The sequence below is a fragment of the Schistocerca serialis genome, chromosome 5 (assembly GCF_023864345.2).
Source record: "Schistocerca serialis cubense isolate TAMUIC-IGC-003099 chromosome 5, iqSchSeri2.2, whole genome shotgun sequence".
NCBI lineage: Eukaryota > Metazoa > Arthropoda > Insecta > Orthoptera > Acrididae > Schistocerca > Schistocerca serialis.
Window position 1 is genome coordinate 628,894,006 of NC_064642.1, and position 23,269 is coordinate 628,917,274.

General features: G+C 40.7%; 1 protein-coding gene across 2 annotated transcripts in view; it reads left to right on the forward strand.

The window, feature by feature from the left end:
* Positions 1-23,269, forward strand: part of LOC126481125 (cell division cycle protein 16 homolog) — a 206,922-nt gene that overhangs the window by 84,886 nt on the left and 98,767 nt on the right. For both annotated transcript variants that reach the window (XM_050104663.1, XM_050104664.1), the window contains exon 6: positions 18,505-18,584. In XM_050104663.1, coding sequence (XP_049960620.1) covers positions 18,505-18,584 — 80 coding nt within the window. The remainder of the gene's footprint in view (positions 1-18,504; positions 18,585-23,269) is intronic.

The window sequence follows — 23,269 nt, forward strand, 5'->3', positions numbered from 1 at the left end:
CTGTGGGACAGAGACAAGTTAATGGCAGCTCCATTCTGCTCTGGGGAGCATTCACATGACCATCCATGGGTCCGGTGGAGCTCATGCAAGGCATCATGATGGCCAAGGAGTGTTGCAGGCCACGTACACCCCTTCATGACAATCACATTTCCCAATGGCAATGGAATTTCTCAACAAGATAATGTGTCATCTCACAAAGCCAGGAGTGTGATGCAGTGGTTCGAGGAACAGAGTGGCAAGTTCCAGTTGATGTGCTGGCCCCCATCTTGCCAGATGTGAACCTGATCGAACATGTCTGGGGTGTGGCTGAACTTGTGTCAGAGCTCATTGCCCCCTCCCCAGAATTTACAGGAATTAGATGGCTTGTGTGTGCAGATGTGGCGCTGACTACTTCCGGCAGCCTACCGAGGCCTCATTATTCCTATGCCATGACATGTCGCTGCTGTTAGCCGTGCCAAAGGTGGACATACCGGCTATTGGGAAGGTGCTCATAATGTTCAAGCTGATTAGTGTATAATAATTACACTAATCAGCTTGAACTGTTTTATTTGCAACATAAGAAATAACGTCACATATTTGATGTAATCAATATAATAGAAGGAAACATTCCACGTGGGAAAAATTATATATAAAAACAAAGATGAGGTGACTTACCGAACGAAAGCGCTGGCAGGTCGATAGACACACAAACAAACACAAACACACACACAAAATTCAAGCTTTCGCAACAAACTGTTGCTTCATCAGGAAAGAGGGAAGGAGAGGGGAAGACGAAAGGAAGTTTCCCCCTAAGGTAAGTCTTTCCGCTCCCGGGATTGGAATGACTCCTTACCCTCTCCCTTAAAACCCATTTCCTTTCGTCTTCCCCTCTCCTTCCCTCTTTCCTGATGAGGCAACAGTTTGTTGCGAAAGCTTGAATTTTGTGTGTATGTTTGTGTTTGTTTGTGTGTCTATCGACCTGCCAGCGCTTTCGTTCGGTAAGTCACCTCATCTTTGTTTTTATATATAATTTGATGTAATCAAAATAACAAACTTCTGAAGAACAAAAAAATAGAAACTTCCTTGACTGAATGAATGCTCAAATAAATGGAGTTCCAAAAAATAACTGTTACAGGTTGAATACTTTTTAAAAAAATGTCTGTTGCAATGAATTTTGTAATACTGGCACTAAGTCGGACACATTCTGAGTGTATGAGCTGTACCAAAATGGAATACCAAGTCCTTTCCACTCAACGGCGTCCTGTCAGGCAAGTCCCACTTCACAGTGGCAAAAAAGAGTAAAGGAGTTGATCGCGGCAGCTCGTTGTTTAAGGGAGGTCTCCCCATTGTGGCTGGCTGTTTTGGAACTGCTGGCTCTATTGCGATACAGTCCTAGATGACTTCAGGAGTAACATTTCTGTTTGACTGGCTCAAACTTAGTTTCGACGGAAGTAGGAAATAGTTCAGCTTGTGTGTTCCGATCAAGGCTGCACATGCACTTTGGAGCTGCTGCTAACCCAGCCACCATTATCACCCTCTTTCGGTCAGATAGTACACTGGCTGGTTTGAATTACCACCTCACATGGACTGGAGTTCCCACCTCCATGTTGTATATTGTGTGGGTTGCTGTTGGCACCTGTTGTACTTGTCACTAATAGCACTTTGTGTGTGTGTGTGTGTGTGTGTGTGTGTGTGTGTGTGTGTGTGTGTGTGTGTGTGCTCTCTAGTAAATCTAATCTTATCCTCCAATGGGAGCAATATCTAAGGGGTTGTAGTATATTCCTATAGTCATCATTCAGAGCCAATTCCTGAAACTTTGGGGCATTTTACATATATCTTCAAGATTCTGCCGGTTCAATTCTTTCAGCATCGCTGTGACACACACGTGCAAGTCAAACAAATTTGTGACCTTTCGTGCTGCCCATATCTGTGTATGTTCAATATCCCCCATCAGTCCTATCTGGTATGTGTCCCACTCACATGACCAGTGTTTCTGGGATGCATTGGACAAGTGATTTGTAAGCAATCTCCTTTATAGACTGATTGCATGTCCTTAGTATTCTACCAATAAAGCGAAGTCTGCTGCCTACATTACCCGCAGCTGACCCTATATGATCTGTCCATTTCCTGTCCCTACAAACTGTTACATGCAGGTATTTGTATGAGTTTACCATTTCTAATTATAACTCACTGATATTATTGTCCTATGTTACTACATTTTTTTGTTTTGTGAACAGCACAAGTTTACATTTCTGGACATTTAAAGCAAGATGGCAATCTTGCACCACTTCAAAATCTTATGAAGATCCGAATGAATATTTGTGCAGTTTTTCTCAGACTATACTTCAATATAAGTAACTGCATCATTTGCAAGAAGTCTGAGGCTACTATTGATATTGTCTGAAAAGTCATTAATACAGGGTGTTTCAAAAAGGACTTTGCAAATTTAAAAATTCATATAAATTTATTGAAAGAAGATACAGCTGGGTTTAGTGTTATTTTGTAGGTTTTTTTACTTTAAACTAAAGATGTTGTATGTGTCTTCCATTTGTTATCTTGCACACATCCATCGGAAGACAATTTCTTCCCAAACTTGCTGTAGCGTTGCAGGTGTAACTTGCTCAATGGTGGTGTACATCCTTGCTCTAAGTTCAGGTAGAGAAGCCGGAGCAAGAGATACAAAAACGATATCCTTGATGTACCCCTATTAAAAAAAGAAAAAGTGGTGTCAGGTCTGGGGAACATGAGGGCTATGCAATTGATGCATCACGGCCAATCCATTGACCTGGAAAGTGGTCACTGGATGTCAGCCAGTTAGTGGGACGGTGCACCATCTTGCATGAAGTAAACATTTTGTTCTTGGTCATCCTCATCGATCTCGACATCAAAAATTGTTGTAACATATCCAAGTACACTATCCCAATGATGGTTGTCTCACGGAAAAAAAGAGGTCGTACACATTATTCTTGCTAAATGCACAAATAACGTTCAGTTTAGGGCTATCATGAACATGTTGCAAAGTTTGATGTGGATTTTTCACTACCCCAGATCCTACAGTTGTTTCTATTAACCTTGCCACGTAAGTGAGAAGTCAACTTGTCAGAAAAGATGATTTTATCCAAGAAATGTTCATCCTCATGTAATCGATTTAACATTTCCGCACAGAAGTTCTTGCTAGCAGTTTTATCAGTGTCTTTTATTGTACATTTATCAATCTGTACTGTTTCAAATGCAAAGGATCCCTCAATGCATGCCATACAGCAGTGTGTGGGATTTGCAGTTCACAAGATGCACGCCGGGTCGATTTCATAGGGCTGTTGCCTAAACATTGCCTCACTCACTCAATGACATCAACAGATGTGCTTGGATGACCTGATGATTTCCCATGTCTTGCCGAGTGCCCTTTTTCTACAAAACATTTATTCCAACATTTATTCCAATCATAAATTGTAGGCGTGGTAGGAGGATGTTTAGCACACTTCATATGGAAATAATGCTGAACTGTTGCCGCCAACTTCTTTTCTTCAAACCAAAACACACAGCTAACATGGTCAGGTCCAGTGAAGGCAGCCATCTTTAATGCAACTGGCGCTAGCGATCCTTACGGTGCAAATCAGCACTAGCAAACTACATGAGATAAAACTTGTTGTATTTCCTTACAAATTGACACTACAATCACCTCTGTAGGTGCTATGAATTAATTTATATGAATTTTCAAAGCTGTAAAGTCCTTTCTGAAATACCCTGTATATTTCATGAATAGCAAGGGACCTAGCACACTTCCTTATGTATACCCACAGTTACCTTTACATCTGTTGATGACTCTTCATCCATCGTAACCTACTCCGCCCTCCCTATCTGATTGCCTAGATCCACGGTTTTTGGTGTGTCGTGAGAAATGTGAGATGATCTATGTTTTCAAAATTCATGCTGGTTGGCATGGAGGAAGTTGTTATGTTCAAGGTATCTCGTAATGTTGAGCTCACAATATGTCTTAAGATTTTACAACAAATGAATGTCAAGGATACTGGATGGTAGCTCAGTGGATTATTTCTGCTACCCTTCTTTTATAAAGGAGTAACCTGTGTTTCCTTCTAGCTGCTGGGCATGTTTTATTGTTTGGGGGATCTACAATAGATTATATTTAACAGAGGGGCTAACACAGTTGCAAATTGAGTGTAGAATTTGAGAGGGATTCCATCAAGCCCTTGGACGTGCTTTAATTTCAACGATTTCAGTTGTTTCTCAATGTCACTGATGTTAGTTTATATTTTACTCATCTTTACAGGTGTATAAAAATTAAATTCTGGCAATACTTCTGGTTTTTCCTGTGTAAGGAATATTTGAAATGAGAGTTACAGATTTATTTTTTGCTTTGCTATGCACGATTTCAGCTCCTGTCCTGTTCACGAGCGTCTGGACACTATCTTTGGTGCCACTAACACACTTATGCCAACCTTAAATAGCCCATCTAGAGGAAACCTTCCTAGCCTCCCAAAAGACCAAGCCCCTCTTCTGATTCAGATTCATTGATGATATCGTCATGATGTGGATCTAGGGCCAAGACATCCTATCTTCACTCCTTCACAACCTCAACACCTTCTCTCCCATCTGCTTCACGTGGTCCTCCTCAACCCAGTGTGCCACCTTCCTAGACATTGACTTCCTCTTCTGTGATGGCTTCATCCGCACCTCTACCTCTGTCCACATTAAACCCACCAATCGCCAAGAGTACATACTTGCCCTTTTTTTTTGAAAGCTGTCATCCCTTTCGCACCAAAAAATCCCTCCCACGTAGCCTGGCTACATGGGGATGGCATATCTGCGGTGCTGAGCGTCTCACCAAGGCCTTCACAGACAGGCACTGTCCCCCAGACCTAGCCCACAAACAGATCTGCCATGCCATTTCAGCTCACAACCCCGATCTCCCCACCACCCCGAAAAACCAGCCACAAGGGAGTGTCCCTTTTGTTACTCAGTACCACCCTGGACTGGAACAACTGAACCACATCCTTTGCCATGGCTTTAGTTACCTATAATCGTGCCCTGAAATGATTGACATCTTACCTGAGATACTTCCTACCCCTCCTAAAGTGGTGCTCCATTGCCCAACCAACCTCCACAACATCCTAGTCCATCCCTATGCCACTCCCAGTCTCAACCCCATGCCACAAGGATCGTATCCCTGTTGAAGACCCAGGAGCAAAACCTGCCCAATCCACCCACCCAGCACTTCCTGTTCCAGTCTTGCCACAGTTTTAGCCTATCCCATCAGGGGGTGGGGCCACCTGTAAAAGCAGCCATGTCATTTACCAGCCCCGCTGCAATCATTTGCACAGCTTTTTATATTAGTATGACTACCAACCAACTGTTCACCAGGAAGAATGGTGACCGCCAAACTGTTGCCAAGAGCAAAGTAGACCACCCTGTGACACAATATGTTGCTGAACATAACACACTTGATTTCAATGGCTGCTTCACCAACTGAGCCATCTGGATCCTCCTCTCCACCATCAGCTTTTTTGAACTACACAGATGGAAGTTATCCTTAAAACATGTTCTCCACTCCTGTAATTATCCTGGCCTCAACCTATGGCAACATACTGTCTCCACACACTCCACCCAACAATCTCCACCCCCTCTGTCCTATCATGTCATCCCCATTCTCTCCCCCACCCAGTTTATTTGCAGCTCTCTGCCAATGCACCCGCCTGTCTTTCCCAACTCCTCTCCTTTTTTTGTTCCTTTTCCCCACTTCCCTGCACCACAACCTCCTGATGCTGCATCTGTTGGCAGTCTAGTCCCTACACACTCCACCAGACATTGTTCGTCTCTCTCTCCACCTGTACGCTATTATCCCTTTCCCCTCCAGATTGCTACTTGCATCCCACTTGATGTTGTATTCTGGCCCGAGATGCTGGAGTTGGCAGTCATGTGTGCATGAGGTGTGCTTGCTTGTGTAAGCGTGTGAATGTTGTGTGTGTGTGTGTGTGTGTGTGTGTGTGTGTGTGTGTGTGTCTCTTTACTGACGAAAGCTGTGGCCGAAAGTTAGATGTGAATGTCTTCTAGTATTGTTTATCTGCAACTTGACGTGCCTTCTTTATGGTAAGTAGCCATCTATCTTTTCCTACATTTAATGTAGTTGTATAGATAAAAAGTGTACTCATCAAGTGGCAGCAGGAGAGAACGTATAAAAGTTATGCAAATGTGAAACCTTTCACAGCCAATGGTTGCTTCTTGTGGCAGAAAGGTTGAAGGAGAAGGAAAAGAAATGATGGAAAAGAGCTGGTGCATTTTAGGAAGTGGGGAGAGTTAAGGAAAAGTCACCCGTATCACCAAGTCACGGGAGACTGACGTTTTACCAGGAGTTCTGGGTAACTTTTCTGTAACTCTCCCCATTTTCTAAACCTCTCCAGTTCTTGTCATCCATCCCTCTTCCGTCCCTTTCAGTTATTCCGCCAGAAGAAGGAGCCACTGTCTGCAAAAATTGCACATTTCCATAACTTTTATGTGTGTTTTCTCCAGCCACCACTTGGTGAGTAGATTTTTTTAAATGTATTCTGTTATGTTATATTTTCAAAATTTGGTCATTTAAATAATATTTAGACATGTATCTTTTTAGGGGGCTGTTAAGAAGTCTCTTAAAAATCTTCTACTCAAGTTTCAGTAATTTTTATAAGTGCTTCCGACACTAACAAGCAGGGTACAAAGAGTGTAAAAAGTATATGTTCAACATTTTAGAGTGCTTAACGTAGATAAAAAAGAATCCTTCTTCATCAGACAGAAATGTCACAGGCGCACTGCTGCCCCCATGTAGTAGTCCACAAATATTTCGGCACAAGTGATGTTCAGAGAAGGTGTTAAACTGCGATGTGATAAACATTGTTTTAAAGATGCTGCTGAAAATGACATCTATAATTTACATTAATGCACAACTAGCATCTGCAGGCTAACGATTGTCTATCACGCTCAAAACAACCGTTTGTTTTATGAATAATGACTTCAGCCAAACATGCAACCAGTTGGATAAAATCTTCTCAGTTTTCAAGCTGCATCAATTACAATAAAATTCTCAAGCTTTTGATGGCTAGCTTGAGAATTTCATTGCAATTGACGTGGCTTGAAAACCGAGAAGATTTTATCCAGTTATGTCATTGCGAAAGACTGAGGACATGTGCAGCCAGTTCTTCTGGAGTGTTTGTTGGTGTGTTGTACACCAAACGCTTCATCCTCCCCCCTCCCCCTACACACACACACACACACACACACACACACACACACACACGCACACAAAAATCCATAACAACTCAACATATCTCTAAAATAATATACATGACACGGCAGTTCGAACACTGTCTCTGAACATCACTAACGTCAAAACTTTCATGGATCCTAGTGGGGCAGCTATGCGCTGGTGACATTTTTCTCATATATATAAAAAGTGTTTCTTTTTATCCCCCCCTCCCAAACACTCTAAAATTTGGCATACATATTCTTGCAGTGTGGTGATTTTTCTGGAAAACCTGGAATTCTCAGTGTATTTTTAAAAAAGCAGGGAATCCTCAGGGGAATTTGTATATTCTCATGGAATTCTGTGTCTTTAATTTATCAGTGAGCTTTATACATTACAAATTTTTGTAATACTTAATATTTCAAAGTGTGTTAATTATTTGGATAGTAGCAGTTACTCTTTTGCTGCACTTGCATATCAGTAGTTTTTTTTTTATGATGAATGATAGTTTGTTATGATGAATGACAGCAATTAAGTCAGTAATTTGTAAATATCTGGTTATTTAATGGCATAGATGTGTGTGTGTGTGTGTGTGTGTGTGTGTGTGTGTGTGTGTGTGTGTCTTCAATCATCTCAGAAGCTGTAGGAGATGCATGACACTCAGTGTCTGAAATGCAATTGGCTTATGACTGTTCTAATGTGTCTCTAGCTCTTAAGGTTGCATGATGTTCTGCATCTAAGTTTTGGTGGATCTGACATTTTTCTGAGGTTTGTTGGGTTTGAGTGATTTTTGCAGCTCAAGCTCTCTTAGAACCATGCACTAAGTCAGACTTAAGTTTGCGAGCATTTCATAGAATAAGTAATATTAATAATTGTTACTCAGGGCTTCGCCGATGTAATAGTTTTAAATACGGCTCCCAGGCTTAACGTTGGGTTTTATTACTGAACCTCCACAATATTTTGCTTTAAGCACCATTCAGTTTCGGCAGGTGGTGTATCATTTTTTTTTTTTTTTTTTTTTGAACATCTGAGAAACAATGCTCATGTGTAAACATTGGATTCCCACAGTCGTGGACTAATCTGCAAACACTCTGACTCACTGACTTATGTGCAGGTATTATCTTCATCGTTATTTCAATGTCTTAGGAGTAGTTTTCCCCCCTTAAACTAACCTATGTTCTTCATTGGGGGCTTACCTCCATACTGAATTTCATCAAAATCGGTTCTGCAGTGTTGTTATAATAACATAACAGAGTTACTTTCTCATTCATAATGTTAGTATCTATTATTGGTTAGTTTATCTTAACTGTGAGCAAAGGCATTGTGATGTGAGTCCCCCAACATTTCCAAATTTGAATAGCCACCCTGTATTGTCACTTCGCAACCACACTCAGTTCCAGATCTCAAAGCTGGGTCTTTATTGAAATACAACACTTAGCACTGAAAGCAAGTTTTCTTATGAACAGCAACATACAACCAGAACAGAACTGGTCTCCTGGATGGTCCATGTAATTATTTCTACAAACATAAATTTTTCCAGAATGCTGATATTTATGCGAGCATTCAATATTCCACAATATACAAACCTAAGGTATTTCAAGAAATTCTAAACATGTAATTGTTGGTGGTTAGATTTGAACTGCAGCTTGCAGCATGCCAGCAAGTGGCACTAACTACACATTATACACTGTAGCTTGTGCAGTCATTCCTCTCCTGGAGAAACAGTGTCCCCTTTTACAGAAATCTCATTGGAGCTGAGTACAGCACCCTAGATCTAGGACATGTCAGTGGTCACTGGGCTATTATTTCAGATGAACTGACCAATTGCGTGTTCACAAAGGCCCTAACAGTAGCAGCTTCTAGTGATTGGACAAGTACACAGCCTACAATAATTCTGGCTCAATTATATGGCCAGTTGTGCCCTGCTATTATTTGGCCCAAATAACATCTAAACATAGAAGTGGCGTATCATATTAGTTAAGGAAATATTAGAATGATTAAGCATAGGTTTATCAACACACATTTTAAATCAAACCGATAAATAAAAAATGAAATGAGGCACTGGATCCTGAAGGATAATGATGTAGCCTATGGCACAGATTTAAATTCAACTCATAAATTTATTATGAGTAAAAGAATAAAGTCTGGGCATGAAAAGGTGTCCATAAAATTCTAAATTGGTTTACTGCAATTATTTAACTGAGTCAAATAATGGAACAGTACGAAGCAAAAGAGCAATGTACAAAAGTTTCAAGCACTAATGTCACACTTTATAACACACAAATCATAGTTCTAATATTTACAATGTTCACAGAAGTTTCTCAAAATTCACTAAAGGATTAAGATATTTTAATGATTGCTATTAGTTCTTCTCTTCACCCGTGAAACACAATACTCTTCCACATGGGCACACAGAAATCTTGTTAAGTCCCAAATACAGCTGAAGTAAGCAGCTTTATCATATATTGCTCAATGATCACCCTTCTAGCCAACTTACTGACCAAGACCACCTGGACACAAGAACATTATGCTCACTTACTCCAGAACTCGGTCACATGATTAACCACAGCAATCAGGACTGCTTATTTCCCTGGGTCACGTTATCAAAATAATGCACTTTTATATTAGTTTGTATACATTATACATATTTAATACACATATTCATAAATCTATGTGTCATATTGTCCCATCTCTAAATATCTACATTTTCTTCTGAGAGGAAGTTGCAGAACCTGCAGTGGCTGTCACCAAAAGATGGTTGTCTCACCTTCTTACGGTATTGCCAATTAGTGATAAAAACTTCCAGTGAGAAAGTTGTTAAGAGAATTATAAAGTTAACTTTGGTAACATCTGAGAAATCATTATTATTTCTTATAATCTATGAACACAATTACCTGAGTAGTACTTGTATGATGCCACCAGGATTTTGGTTCCAACAGCTCACCTTAATAGGACCAAGATTTTTCCTTACCTCTTGAAAACTTTTTGTTTTCAGCTGTCAAAGACCCTCTTGTCACTGCACCTCTCACCCTAAATGCCAATAAGCTCTATACAAAAATAACTGTAGTAATTTCAGGCTACTGTTTTAGTTAAGTCAAGCAAAATGTAATTGTTCTTATGGTTTTGTGAAACCCATTGTTTGCCAAAATATACTACAACATGATTGTCGTCAGCACACAGTAAGTGCATTGGGCACAAAAGCTTTGATCTTATTGCTGGAGTGTCACTGCATTCCATTAAAAATTTTAATCTGTCGTTACACTTTCCGAATTGAAAACCAAGTGAGAGGAGAAGACTAAGAATGGAGATCTCTGAGCCAGAATAATTAACTTTTTCATGGAAATCACCCTGTATTTTTCTAGCTGTCAAATACTCTTCTCTGCCATAGTAACCAAATACTGTTCCATGCAGTAACTTTTTGTTAAAATGGTCAAGTTCCATAGCTTTCCATTATTGTTTACATGCCTTTCATGGAGATTAACAACCTGCTCACTTCTGGAGATTCTGCTGATGTTACTGCACTGTTAATAAGAAATTCAATCGATCGGAAACATTACAAGCCTTTACTGTTAGTTAAGAGCTTGCACAAAATTTATGTTATTCTTGGGTTTTTTATTGTTGGCCAGATCAGTAAAAAGAAGCTTCAGTATGTTCAGTATGACAATTTTTGTTTGCTTTTGCCTGCCTTGCCCCTAGTCATTCACACTGACCAGTGTAGGCCCTTGGTCCTGCAAAACCGGAGTCAATGATCTTTCTACAAAAGACTGAAACCACATGTGAACATACAATATTGCATGGGAACACTGAACACATTGCTGGCACTGAACACCTTGGCTGTTGCAGTGTGTATGTGGCAGCGAAGCTGTGAAGTGGACAAATCACAGTGCTTTGTGCTTGATGATGTCATGCTGCGTGTGTGACGTTGACCTTCTATTTTAGCGATGGCCACTGAAGTCAAGTACATGTCTGTATTCTATCCGCCATTGCGACACTACATGACCCGTAGCACATTTCTTAATTCTCACAAAATTTAACAAATTCTATTTATATAAATTATTACATCATAGTTCCTGCCGCAGTGTTAACATGATGAAGCTAACTGTGATTGTGGATGTGGAGAATTCTTCGATTTTGCACAGTTGAATTGAATAATATAAATAATTTGTTTGACAATTTAGATTTGTGCATAATGTGCATCCATGCTTTCTCATTATGTAGCTGCAGTCATGACCTATCCGTTCTAGCATCATACATACTAGAGACCTATCTACAAATGGGTATTACTTTGATATAAATAAATAAACATTAATTATTTCTAAACAAAATGTCATAGAAATAAGGTGTGGATGACATCTTTGCACTTTTGACTTCTTCAAGAATGGTCACAGTCCTAAACTTTATGTAAAAAGTTCTTCAAGCAACGAAGGCTGTGATACAAACCAAAATAGTGCTTTAGTAAGCTTTCCAATAGTTTCACTATCTGCATGTGCATAAAATCTGCACCATGTTTCCCGGGCTATATCTCCTTGGTCAGTGCTTGGTGTTATGGCTCTCTCGGTCATTCTCCTGTGTGTCCATGGTCAGTATACAAGCCAGCTGCTTTGCACCTTCAGTCTCAATGTTGATGTGTTTCAAGTAGTCATCCTCAATATTGTTTGGTTGCAGTGGAAGCAACGTATCCATTGCCGTTTCAGCCGTGTGACTATGCAGCAGAAGGAATGGTGTGAAGCCTGTAGTCTCTAACTTCACTGTGTTGTATGCAAATGCCACAAATGGGGAGTATTGTATGTCTGTTCGACATCAAACTACATTGAGAGCAAATCTACCAGCATCTAATTAAAGCATTTTGTGAGGCCATTTGTCTGTGGCTGATAGGCAATTTTAATACTGTAGGTGATATAGCAACTTGAAATTACCTGATACTGGGATAAACTGTAAAATTTTTTCCACAATCAGAGGGGGTGCTGCATGCTTCGAAATTATATCTTCTACATGGAACCTTGCAATTTCTGGAGCTTTGACAGTTGGCACAGCTTTGGTGACAGGGTAGTGGTTGAAGTAGTCAGTGCAAACTATTATCGATAGATACCCGTGTGTCGACTTCAGGAGCCTCCTCAAGAGGTCGATGCCAATTTGGTGGAACGGCACTGACAGGTGGGACTGGTACCAGGTACCTCGGAGATAACTGCGGCATGATATTCCATTCTTAGCATTTCTAACGAATTGATAGAGACTTGGTCAGTAATAGCTGTGACCAATTATGTATAGATTCTTCACGAATCCAAGGTGACCAGTTGTTGAAGTGTCATGAAAACACTTCAGCATACTGTATGTAGATAAGCTAGGAGGGTAGGCAGCCATAGTTCCTCTTATACAATGCTCCATTTATTAATTGTAATTCTCCTTTTGTTGGTTCCTGTCCTTCAGGGTTTCTGTGCCTTTCAGCAATAATGGATCTCTCATCTGTTCAGCAGCAGTGTCACGTAATGCAGTAAAAAAAGCACTCTGTCTTCAGGCCACAAGTGGCCCATCGGGACCATCCGACCGCCGTGTCATCCTCAGCTGAGGATGCGGATAGGAGGGGCGTGTGGTCAGCACACTGCTTTCCCGGTCGTTATGATGGTTTTCTTTGAGCGGAGCCACTACTATTCGGTCGAGGCGTAATGCAGTGATAACTGATATTTCATTTACACCACTGTTTTCTGCCAAAGGGTTCCTTGCAAGGTAGTCAGCATCCTTCTGTTTGTGTCCACTTTTGTATACTACTGTGACATCTTACTACTGAAGCTTCAAAGCCTATCTCACCAGTGACGTGGTGAATCCTTTGGGCCAGTCAGCCAGCATTGAAAATGGTGATCCATCATAACGTGAATGATTTACCAATAGCCAAACAATTGTAAGGCACTCTTTCTCAGTTGTAAAGTAGTTCATCTTGGACTTGGAGAGTGCTCTGGCAGCATAAGCTATCACCTTTTCAGCACGATCCTGAGTTTGCACTAGAACTGTACCTATTTGGTGTCAGTGTGAAGTTTGTCTCAGCATTCTCGTCATACAGTGCTAGGAATGGAGAAGGTGATTGCACCTTGTTAGTGACAATGAAGGGTCTTTCTTACGTCTAATTCCAGGAAAATTTTGGGCCTCCCTGCAGTAATTCTTGCAAGGAACATGCCTTGGTACGGAAGTCCTTTGTAAATAGCCAGTAGAATGAGCACATTCCGAGAAAACTCATATCATGAATGTGCCAAGAGATGGAAAATCTATGGATGCTGTTTTTTTCTCTGAGTCATAACAGACTCCATTGTCATTCACTAGACGCCCCGAGATTTTTATTTCTTGATCGATGAAGAGGCACTTCTTCAAATTCAGCCAGAAGTGCACAGTCCAAACACATTTCATATCAGTTGTTAGACGACTTAGATGTTCTTCAGATGTCTTCAGAAACACAGCATTGTCATCCAGATAGCAAAAATGCATCGTCCATTTAAGGTGTCAAAGCAGGCTGTCCATCATACATTCTAAGGTAGCTGGAGAAGAAACACCGTCCAAACAGCATAACATTAAACTCATTTCAGCATGATCGTGAGTTTGCACTAGAACTGTACCTATCCGGTGTCAGTGTGAAGTTTGTTTCAGCATTCTCGTCATACAATGCTAGGACAACCTCATCAACTTTTATTTGCTAGTAGCCTGTTGCGTGCCTGTAGTTGAGAAGTATTTTGCTCCTTTCAATCAGCTTTGCATTCCAGTAATGCATGACAGTGTACAGACATCATTCTTTGTGATTTTATTCAGTTGTCGGTAGTCGATGCAAAAATGCTATTTGCTGTCCTCCTCCCCCCCCCCAAAGGCAATGAAAGAAAATGTGTGACTCTGAAGATTCAATGAGGTCATCTTGCAGCATCTTCTCTACTTCCTTTCATATTATACAGCTCTCATCTGGTGACACTCTGTAGGAGTGCTGGCTAATGGTGTATGATCCTCAGTGTTGATACAGTGTTTTGCCATGGGCCACTTTGTCTGTGTTGTCTCTTCTGTGGATTTGAAGCATCTAAAATTGATGCAGAATGACCATCACTCACCAAGGCCAGGTCTTGTTGGTAGTTTGATAGTATCTTCCTATCCAGAGTTGTCTTTAGTGGTAGCGGAGTATGATTCTTCATCAGTGACACTAAGCTGCCCTTTTCGGATTGGTTCAGCCATCATGATAATCAGAATCCAAAATTCTTCTTGATCACCTGCAATGCTTGTGATCATCCTGTCATGTAGATTTTTCTTGTGAGCCTGATTATCTTATTGCAAACTTCACAGTTTAACTGAGAATCTTGATTTATGACTGGAAGTTGTCTCGTTGAAGATGGTGAGATAACAATATCTTCAATTATAAACACTTGCCCAGAGCGTGTACTATACTTGTTCGTGGGGACTGGACGTATTTCCCATTTGTGACCTTCAGCACACACACTTTCATATCACAGAAAATAAAATTCTGTAGCTGACAATGATAAGCATTCAACGTTACAGAAAAGGAAGCCCCTGAATTGACTATTGCCTGAACAGGTTGGTTGTCAGTGACATAAGTGTGATTACCTGACATCTTTATGACTGTCATCCATGGAGGATTTGCATCAGTGGCGGCCTTACCTCCGTAGATGGTTGCCTTACTTAGTTTTCCTGACGTTGGTGGCTATGTGAACAGCTGGTTTTTCTGTAAGACGATGGGGAATGGCCACTGCACATTGGTGAGTGAGCTTGTCCAGGGTGCATGACAATGATATCATGTCACAGGGCTTCAGTCCTTCGCGAGTGGTATATTCTGGACAATTCAACGGTATGATTTGGCAACCCAGGCCACCCAACATGAATCCCACTGAACATATACGGGACATAATCAATAAGTTAGTTCTTGCATAACATCATTTACCAGTAACACTTTTGCAATTATGGATGGTTATAGAGTCAGCATGGGTCAATATTTCTGCAGGGGACTTACGGTGACATAGTAAGCCCATGCCATGTCGAGTTGCTGCACTATGCCGAGCAAAAAGAGACCCAACACTATATTAGGAGGTATCCCATGACTTTTGTCTTCTCCCTGTTCCTGGCTCTACAGCCGTTGACGGGCCTTGGCCTGCTCTAAGATATCATTCCGTTCACCCCTGTCCAGTGTCTTGCATCTCTATCGTTTGAAACCAATAATTTTTAAAGCTTCTTGTATGTCATCCAAATATCAACGTCTTTGCCTCCCCCTGCTTCGTTGTCTCACTGGATTTGCAGCATTGCTGTTTTTGTTGGTTCTCATGTTCCATATGAAAATCACAGCCAACCTATTTCAGGTGGTTTATTTTAATGAATGTTATGATTTCAAGATCTTTACATACTTTGTAAAGTTCAAAATTATGTCATCCGTGCTATGCTCCATCTTCATTAGCCACCCCATAGATTTTGCGTAATATCTTTTGTTCGAAACATTGTATTATTTTTTCACACTGTTTTGTCAGTGTCCAGGTTCCTGGACCATATTTTCGTATGGGATGTATTAAATTTTTATACAGTTGACGCTTCGTTCTTAAGGGCAGATTTCTGAACTTAAGTTCTGGGGGCAACACATAATAGCATTTAGTAGAGAGATGGATTTGCCTCTTTATTTCCATACCAATATCATTCTGTGATATTGCCAGTGTTCCCAGATAGACAAATTCATGAGCCTGCACAATTCTATTGTATATTGTGCCTGTTGTGTTGATTTGGGCTGTCCTTACTACCTTCTCTAGTGCTGTGTTAAAATGCACACATGAGAGTGCATCCCCTTGCATGAATCCACAGTTAGTTTCAAAACTTGATGTTAAATTTCCTTGTAGCCATACTTTACATACTACTTTCCCCATAGTCAAAGTAATGAGGTGTGTTAAATGTTATGGTATGCCCAGTTCTTTCATGGCTTCAGTAAGTTTGTTTATTTTTGTGATGACATATGCTGCTTTAAAATCAACAAATATATTATGTGTTTTGTATTGTGTTCCCTTGTTTTTTCCAAACCTCAGGGTGGATATTTGGTCAATAATTGATTTGCCTCATGTCTCCCAATTGCTTTCTCTGTAAAAGGTTTTACACTGGTACAAAGCAGGGAGGAGAATATTTTATATGGGATGTTCAAGAATGTAATTCCTCTGTAGTTTGTACATTCCAGAATGTCCTCTTTCTTAGATGTATCACATATTATGCCAATATTCCAATCATCTGGGATGACATTTTGCATCCATATATCTGAGCAGGGTGTGCATGCATCTGACTAGATGTTCTACACCACGCCTGATAAACTCAGCTGACAGGTTGTCATTGCCAGGTGACATATTGTAGCTAGCTTCTTTATTAATAGATGAAACTCTCACATCAAGGGCTTCCCATTTTCCTCTTCTTCCACTTCTTGGTTTCACTTAGTTCCCATGCTTCAGCATTCTCTGCTCATAATAATTCCTTAAAGTTCTCTGCCCAACGATGTAACACAAATTCCTGTAATGCTTTAAGTTCACCATTTTTTCCTCTACTTCGTGTTGTTTTTCGTTGAAATTCCTTTCTGAGGTTATTGACCTTTTTGTAGAATATCCTGCTTTTGTTAGTGTTCTTCAGTGTTCTGCAACCATATTTTGAAAAGGCTTCTCATCTTTGCTTTCAGAAAACATTTTTCAGTACTTCTTTTTCCTCTATAGTCATCCACTAGCACTCTTGTTCTTCTGAACATATCGTTACATGTTTCCTTTTTTGTTCTTGTTGCTTCCACACACTCTTCATCATACCATTCATTCCTTCTGGTCTGTTGTTCCAAACCAATCACTTCCTCTGCAGCAGCAGCCTGTTTTTCATTTTTGGTTTTATTCCATTGGTGATTTATGTTGAGTATAATTCTGTAGGATTCCTGTTAATCTATTTTCCAAATTAATAGCTAGGTGTTCAGCCTACTGTGGGTCCCTAAGTTCGGAGGTATTTTACTTATTTGGCCTTTCTCCTTTAACTTTTATGTACAGTTGAAATTCTTCCTCTAATTTTTGGTGTGAGGAGGTAATGATCAGTCTAGTACATCAGAGCCATGCCTGGTATCTGGTAATATATGAACAATTTGGTTCCTAGCATTGTTACCTGGTGACACTCAGGTCATTTTATTATATTCTTATGCTGGAACCATTTGCCAGAAACTGTCATGTTAACTGATGCTGCAAAATTTATCAAGAGGTGTCCATCGTCATTTCTCTCTTTATGAATGCTATATTTACCAGTCGTAGGGGAGAAGACCCACTCCTGCCCTACCTTAGCATTCATATCTCCTATCACCATTTTATATCATTTTTTGGACACTGTCAATATGCTTGTTCCAGTTCCTTGAAGAAGATCTCCTCCTCTTCAGCTGTCTTCTCCTTAGTAGAGGCATGTGCATTTAGAAGACTTTAGTTAAAGAATTTCCCCTTTATTCATATATATGGACTTACTGCTTTAAATCCTGTTACTAGTTGTTCAGTGCTTTGATAGACTATAAATCCCACACCAAATATGTGTTCACTATTGTGGCCGCTATGTTACACAGAACACTGCTGTTTCTGGAAGGTACCCTGTCCAGTCCACCTTATCTCTTGCAAGGCAATGGTATCCACCTTCAATGTTTTCACTATTCCAATCAGACTTCCAAGGGCTGCAATTCTACGTAATGCCTGAGGGTCCATCTAATTCTATTTCCTGGAGCTTTAGTAATAAGATTTTTTTCTTGATATGGGTTATCAGCCCATAGCTATTCTTCGGAAGACCATTTCTCCTGCTCTTGTGTGCCTTGACCCTGTTCTCCAGCGTGGTTGATTACTCAATTTTCCTCAGGGCTGCTCAGGTTCCCAGGGTTCAAAAACTTGGAAGGGAGAGACGGAATTGAGTGTGAGAGGCTAAATGACCTTCACTTGCTTAAATTCATATTTTCACATCACTATCCCATCTGAACCCCAAGACTTTAGTCACCTCAATGTATTCTAACAGCCATTTGAAGCTGGAACTAATACTACTTCTTCAAGTCACTTCTAATTACAGTACACAAAGTATATTCTGTTCCATTCTGATCTTCCAGTCAGTGAGAATTTCTTGTGGTGCTGGGTGTTGAATCTGTATTCTTCATGTAGAAGCACACACTTGTTGCTCACCACTCACTGACTGCATTTTTTTCTCTTAAATTTTACAGCTAGTGTTGTTTCACTTGTGTAGATGTAGCATAAATTTTGAACTTTACTAATGGCAGATATCTTGTTTGTTTGTTTTTGTAGGGTGCTTAAGAAGGACTCCTATCACAGTGGGTGCTTTCCTGTACATATTGCGTGCCTTGTCGATCTCAAGATGTCAAACAGTAAGTGCGTTCCTCTTCTCAGAAAGTGTGTTAAGGAAGCATAGCTGCCTCTTTTTTTCTTTTTTTTTTTTTCTTCAGTAATGTTTGCAAAAAATAATCTGTGAGTATATAAAAAGACTTGTTTATGGCTTTAGTTTTTAACAATAATGCAATGCAGCTGCCATGTAGTTGCTGTTGAAAAATTTTCACATAAGTAAATACTTCATGCAACACACTCAGAAAACAAGTAGGAGCAGTGTATGATTATATCTATGCAGAAAAAAAAAAATCAAATTATTTTCCACCCCCTGGTATTTACACCAGATAATGGCACAGGGCAGGTAAAATAAAACTGGCTAGTGAAATGTTTTTTGTCACTTTGGGAGAACAATCTAAACACTAAAGACTACATTATACACATGCATGTAATGTGTTTGCCCATGCCCATTATTGGTAAGCAGGAAATGCTTCTGAATACCACATACATTCCCAGGCCCTGACTGAGATTGATGTGATTCATTAGAAACCCTTTTCTTGAAGTCTGGGAGGAAAGCATAGGTTCTCAATGGTGCCATCCCAGTCCTACTCTCATACATCTACCCTCCTGTTTCACAGATGTAAGCAAAATACACCTACATTTTTCTTTAGGACATTAATTACAACATTGAAGTGTCCGTCAGGATTGCATGTGTTGTAACAAGAACAAACATGATTTATGGAATATGGTACTTGATAAAGCCAACATACGATACAGTGAAGTACAGGTTGCTTGTAGCACTGAACACATTGAATGGACAACTGTAATACAGTTACAGAATAAGCCAAGCGCTCGTTTGTGGTCACCTAAATAATACTGCTTCTTTGTCGGCTCAACAGAGTGCATCCAAGGCAGACCGCTGATAACCACGCAGTTGAGCGCCCCACAAACCCAACATCCAAGGCAGACCCAGGTGGCCTCTATGAGTGGGCTTATGAATTGTATGGATGCATGATCTCTGAAATAGAACTTATCATGAGTGAAGGTACATCATTCCTCCCTTCTAGTTGGTGGAAAAACGACATGAATACATAAAAAAACTGGCTGCTGCACCACCATGTAGCCGACAGGTACCACTGATTAGGGGCGGAAGTGATGATGGAGCGGTTTGGCACACCATCCCCTCTCTCGTGAGAGGCTGAAGGGCAGTACCAGGGATGGCATCTCCACGGCAACCTCCTCATCAAGGTCAGGGGTCAGTAAACGAGACATCAGAGGGCATGTCAAAAACAATGGCTGCACAGGACCCAGCAACAGAGGCGGCAGCAGCATTAGGTGCAGTGGGGCTGCACCAGAGACGGCAGGTGAGGAATGGGTCAGAGGCAGCAATCTCCGCTGCAGCACAAACCAGATCGTCTGTGACACAGGAACAGGCATTGGGGTGGGAGGCGGTGGCCCTTTCGGAACAGACCCCAATGTGTGTGGCCGCAGCTGGTCAAAGGGACGGGACATCCGTCCATCAAGAATGCAGATGATGCACAGGCGCCAGACCGAGTGATGCTCGATAACAGCAGGAACCCAGCCTGCGGCCAAAACCATGAGCCGAGACAGGCGCATGCGGCCAGAACCGTTATGTAGCCGACGACATTGGCGGACACAGCATTGGATGCTGCAGGTGAAGGAAGTTCCTTGGTTGGGGTCCATGTAGCAGCTCCACTGGGCACTTGTCCACCACTGGAGTGAAATGGTATGAACTTAAAAAACGGTGTAAAGCAGATTCAGTGGACCTGCCAGATATGTACTTCTGCAACTAAGTTTTAAATGTCCGAACCATGCAGTGGGCCTCACTGTTAGATTGATGATGAAATGGAGGAGTTATGAGAGGGCGAACCTCACTAGCCTTACAAAAGAATGAAAATTTTTGGGAAACAAACTGGTGGCTGTTATTGTTAACTATGGTATAAGGAAGTCGCTCTATTGCAAAAATCTTAGACAGGGCTGAAATAGTATCGGCCATGGACGTGGATGGACCTGAGACCTCTGGTTCACAATATGTAGAGCACCACCCTTGGTGCAAACCAACAGGCAGAGCGCTGTAGTTGCGTGATCTTCATTTAGTTACAGTCACTGACAGATGCAGCTATTGCTTCCTCCCCAACAAATTTAAGAAGCTACACAGTGATTGACTAATTGCCAGGTATTTTGTTTGTGTCCACCTCAAATGACTCTGGTATGTTCCTATGCTCCTCACAACCCTTCAATACCATTAATTAAGGTGTTGGGCTGATAAGATGCTAGAAAATGTGATTGCTCTTCCCACTGTATTCCATCTCAGGCACTGGATTCTCTGCATATGCAACACTTCTCTCCAATGGGTAAAAATGTATAGATCTCTCTCTCTCTCTCTCTCTCTCTCTCTCTCTCTCTCTCTCTCTCTCTCTCTCAATCATTGTATCTTCTGCACAAAGTTCAATCAGTTCCTGCCATGGTTAGAAATCTGCTTCCTGAAAGAAATATACTACCTGATCAAAGGTGTTCAGACACCTCTATGCAATGCGGAATTGACCATGTGCCAGTATAAAAGGAGGAGTGAATTTTGTGTTGTCAGTAGGGAAGTGGTTACATCAGAATTGGACAATGAGGAGAGCTTAAGGACTAGTCATTGGATATCACCTAAGTGACAGATCTGTCAGGGACATTTCAGCTCTCCAAAAGCTGGCCAAGTCGAATATTGGTGGTGTGACTGTGCAGTGGAAACACGAAGGAACAACCACAGCTAAACCAAAACCAGACCTACCTCATGCACCGATGGCCGGTGATTGTTGTGCATTGCAAAGGGTGGTCGTAAAAACTTCACACGAAATCAGCAGAAGGAATATTTCGTGAGTTCAAGAGTGGTGCCAGTGGTTCAGCTTGCACAATGGCTGTGTGTAGAGAGTTAGAAAGAGTGGGGTACAGTGTTCATAAGCCACACATTTCTGTAATCAGTGCTAAGTGACACATTAGGTGACGCAAAGAGTGATGCCTCTGGACAGTGGATATCTGGAATGATTCCTCGTGCTATACCCTATTATGAGTTGGCTCATTTTTTTCCTTTCTTGCATGATAATTTCTTCATTTGTAGGCTTTTGTGCCTCAGTCAGTAACAACAAAACCCTTACAGGTTCACTCTGTTCTCTGTCTGTCTGTCTGTGTGTTCGACTGTTAATACCACTTTTTCTCAGGAACAAGTAGAAATATCAAGGCAGAATTTGTATGTATCACATTAAGGTCTGTGGTCCCTTGGGGATGTAAAAAGTTTAAGCTTCTAAGTCAATGCAGTCAAAATATATGGCCATTTATGTCACATACTTTGATAGAAGCAAATTCATTCATCAAGAACCATGAAATTTGACAAGAAGTAAGGTTTTGTAGTACATATAAAGGAAAAACTCAGGAAATATTTAATTTGTAATTATATCCCACGGAATTATTTTTCTTTTTCATGTCCACATGTCTGTTAGCCGTGTAACCCATGATTCAAGTTGCAGCAGACTGGGCCCAAAATCCAAACACAATTGCCCAGTCTTCGAGCCATTTCGTGTTTCAGCAAATAGGTCTGATGTTGTACCAAATGGTTCAAATGGCTCTGAGCACTATGGGACTCAACATGATGTTGTACCAATCACATATGACTTACAGAATGTGAGTACGTGTGTCAGACCCAACTGATATATAATTTTGTGGAATTTTGAGTAAGTAATTACAACCTCGAATTTTGAGTAAGTAATTACAACCTCATGTAATAATCATGTCAGAAATACCACAGAAGATTTATTATCAATGAATACAGTGTAGTATAAATCAGTACCATTTATCTCCAATTTCTGAATACATTGACAGTTCACAATACTAGCACATTTACAAAAACCAACAACACAAATCAGTAATCTTCAAGGCTGTGATATCACTCGAAACATATGATGCATGTAATGGAATTTTGCCTCTCGTGCACTCCCGAGTTTACAGTCTTGATGACTTTGATTATGAAGCTGTCGGTCAACATTTCGTGTGTTGTCTGTCTGGTAAATCTCCATATGATACCTGCCCTCATCGTTTATAATGTGATTTTGGTATATTTTTCAGTAATGATTTGGCTATTTCAGTCCTATGATCACTGTAACTCTATTTGTTGCACAAAATGTACATATTGAAAAGATGAGTATCAAACAGAAAACAAAATTTTTTTTGATGTCCTTTTACTATTGTCTCATGTTTGGGAAGCTTGCTAGTATTTGGTTTTGTTGATAAATTCCAATCATTCCCTTGTTGTACTCCATAACACAACTTGATATCGAAGTATATTGGCCAGCTGCTGTGGCCGAGCGGTTATAGGCGCTTCAGTCCGAAACTGTGCTGCTGCTACAGTCACAGGTTCGAACCCGTCCTCGGGCATGGATGTGTGTGATGTCCTTAGGTTAGTAAGGTTTAAGTAGTTCTAAGTCTAGGGGTCTGATGACCTCAGATGTTAAGTCACATAGTGCTTAGAGCCATTTGAACCATTTGAAGTATATGGGATCCTCGTGTAATCATTTCTACTGTTCTGTGTTTTGTCATCGTAAAATGAACATCTCGTTTATCTTTCCATTTAACTACGAGTATTTGTTTGCAGCTCCTCATTCTTTATTATGTCCTCTTTAATTTTACTTTACAGAAATCTTTTACCAGTCTTCTGGCTGGTTTGATGCTG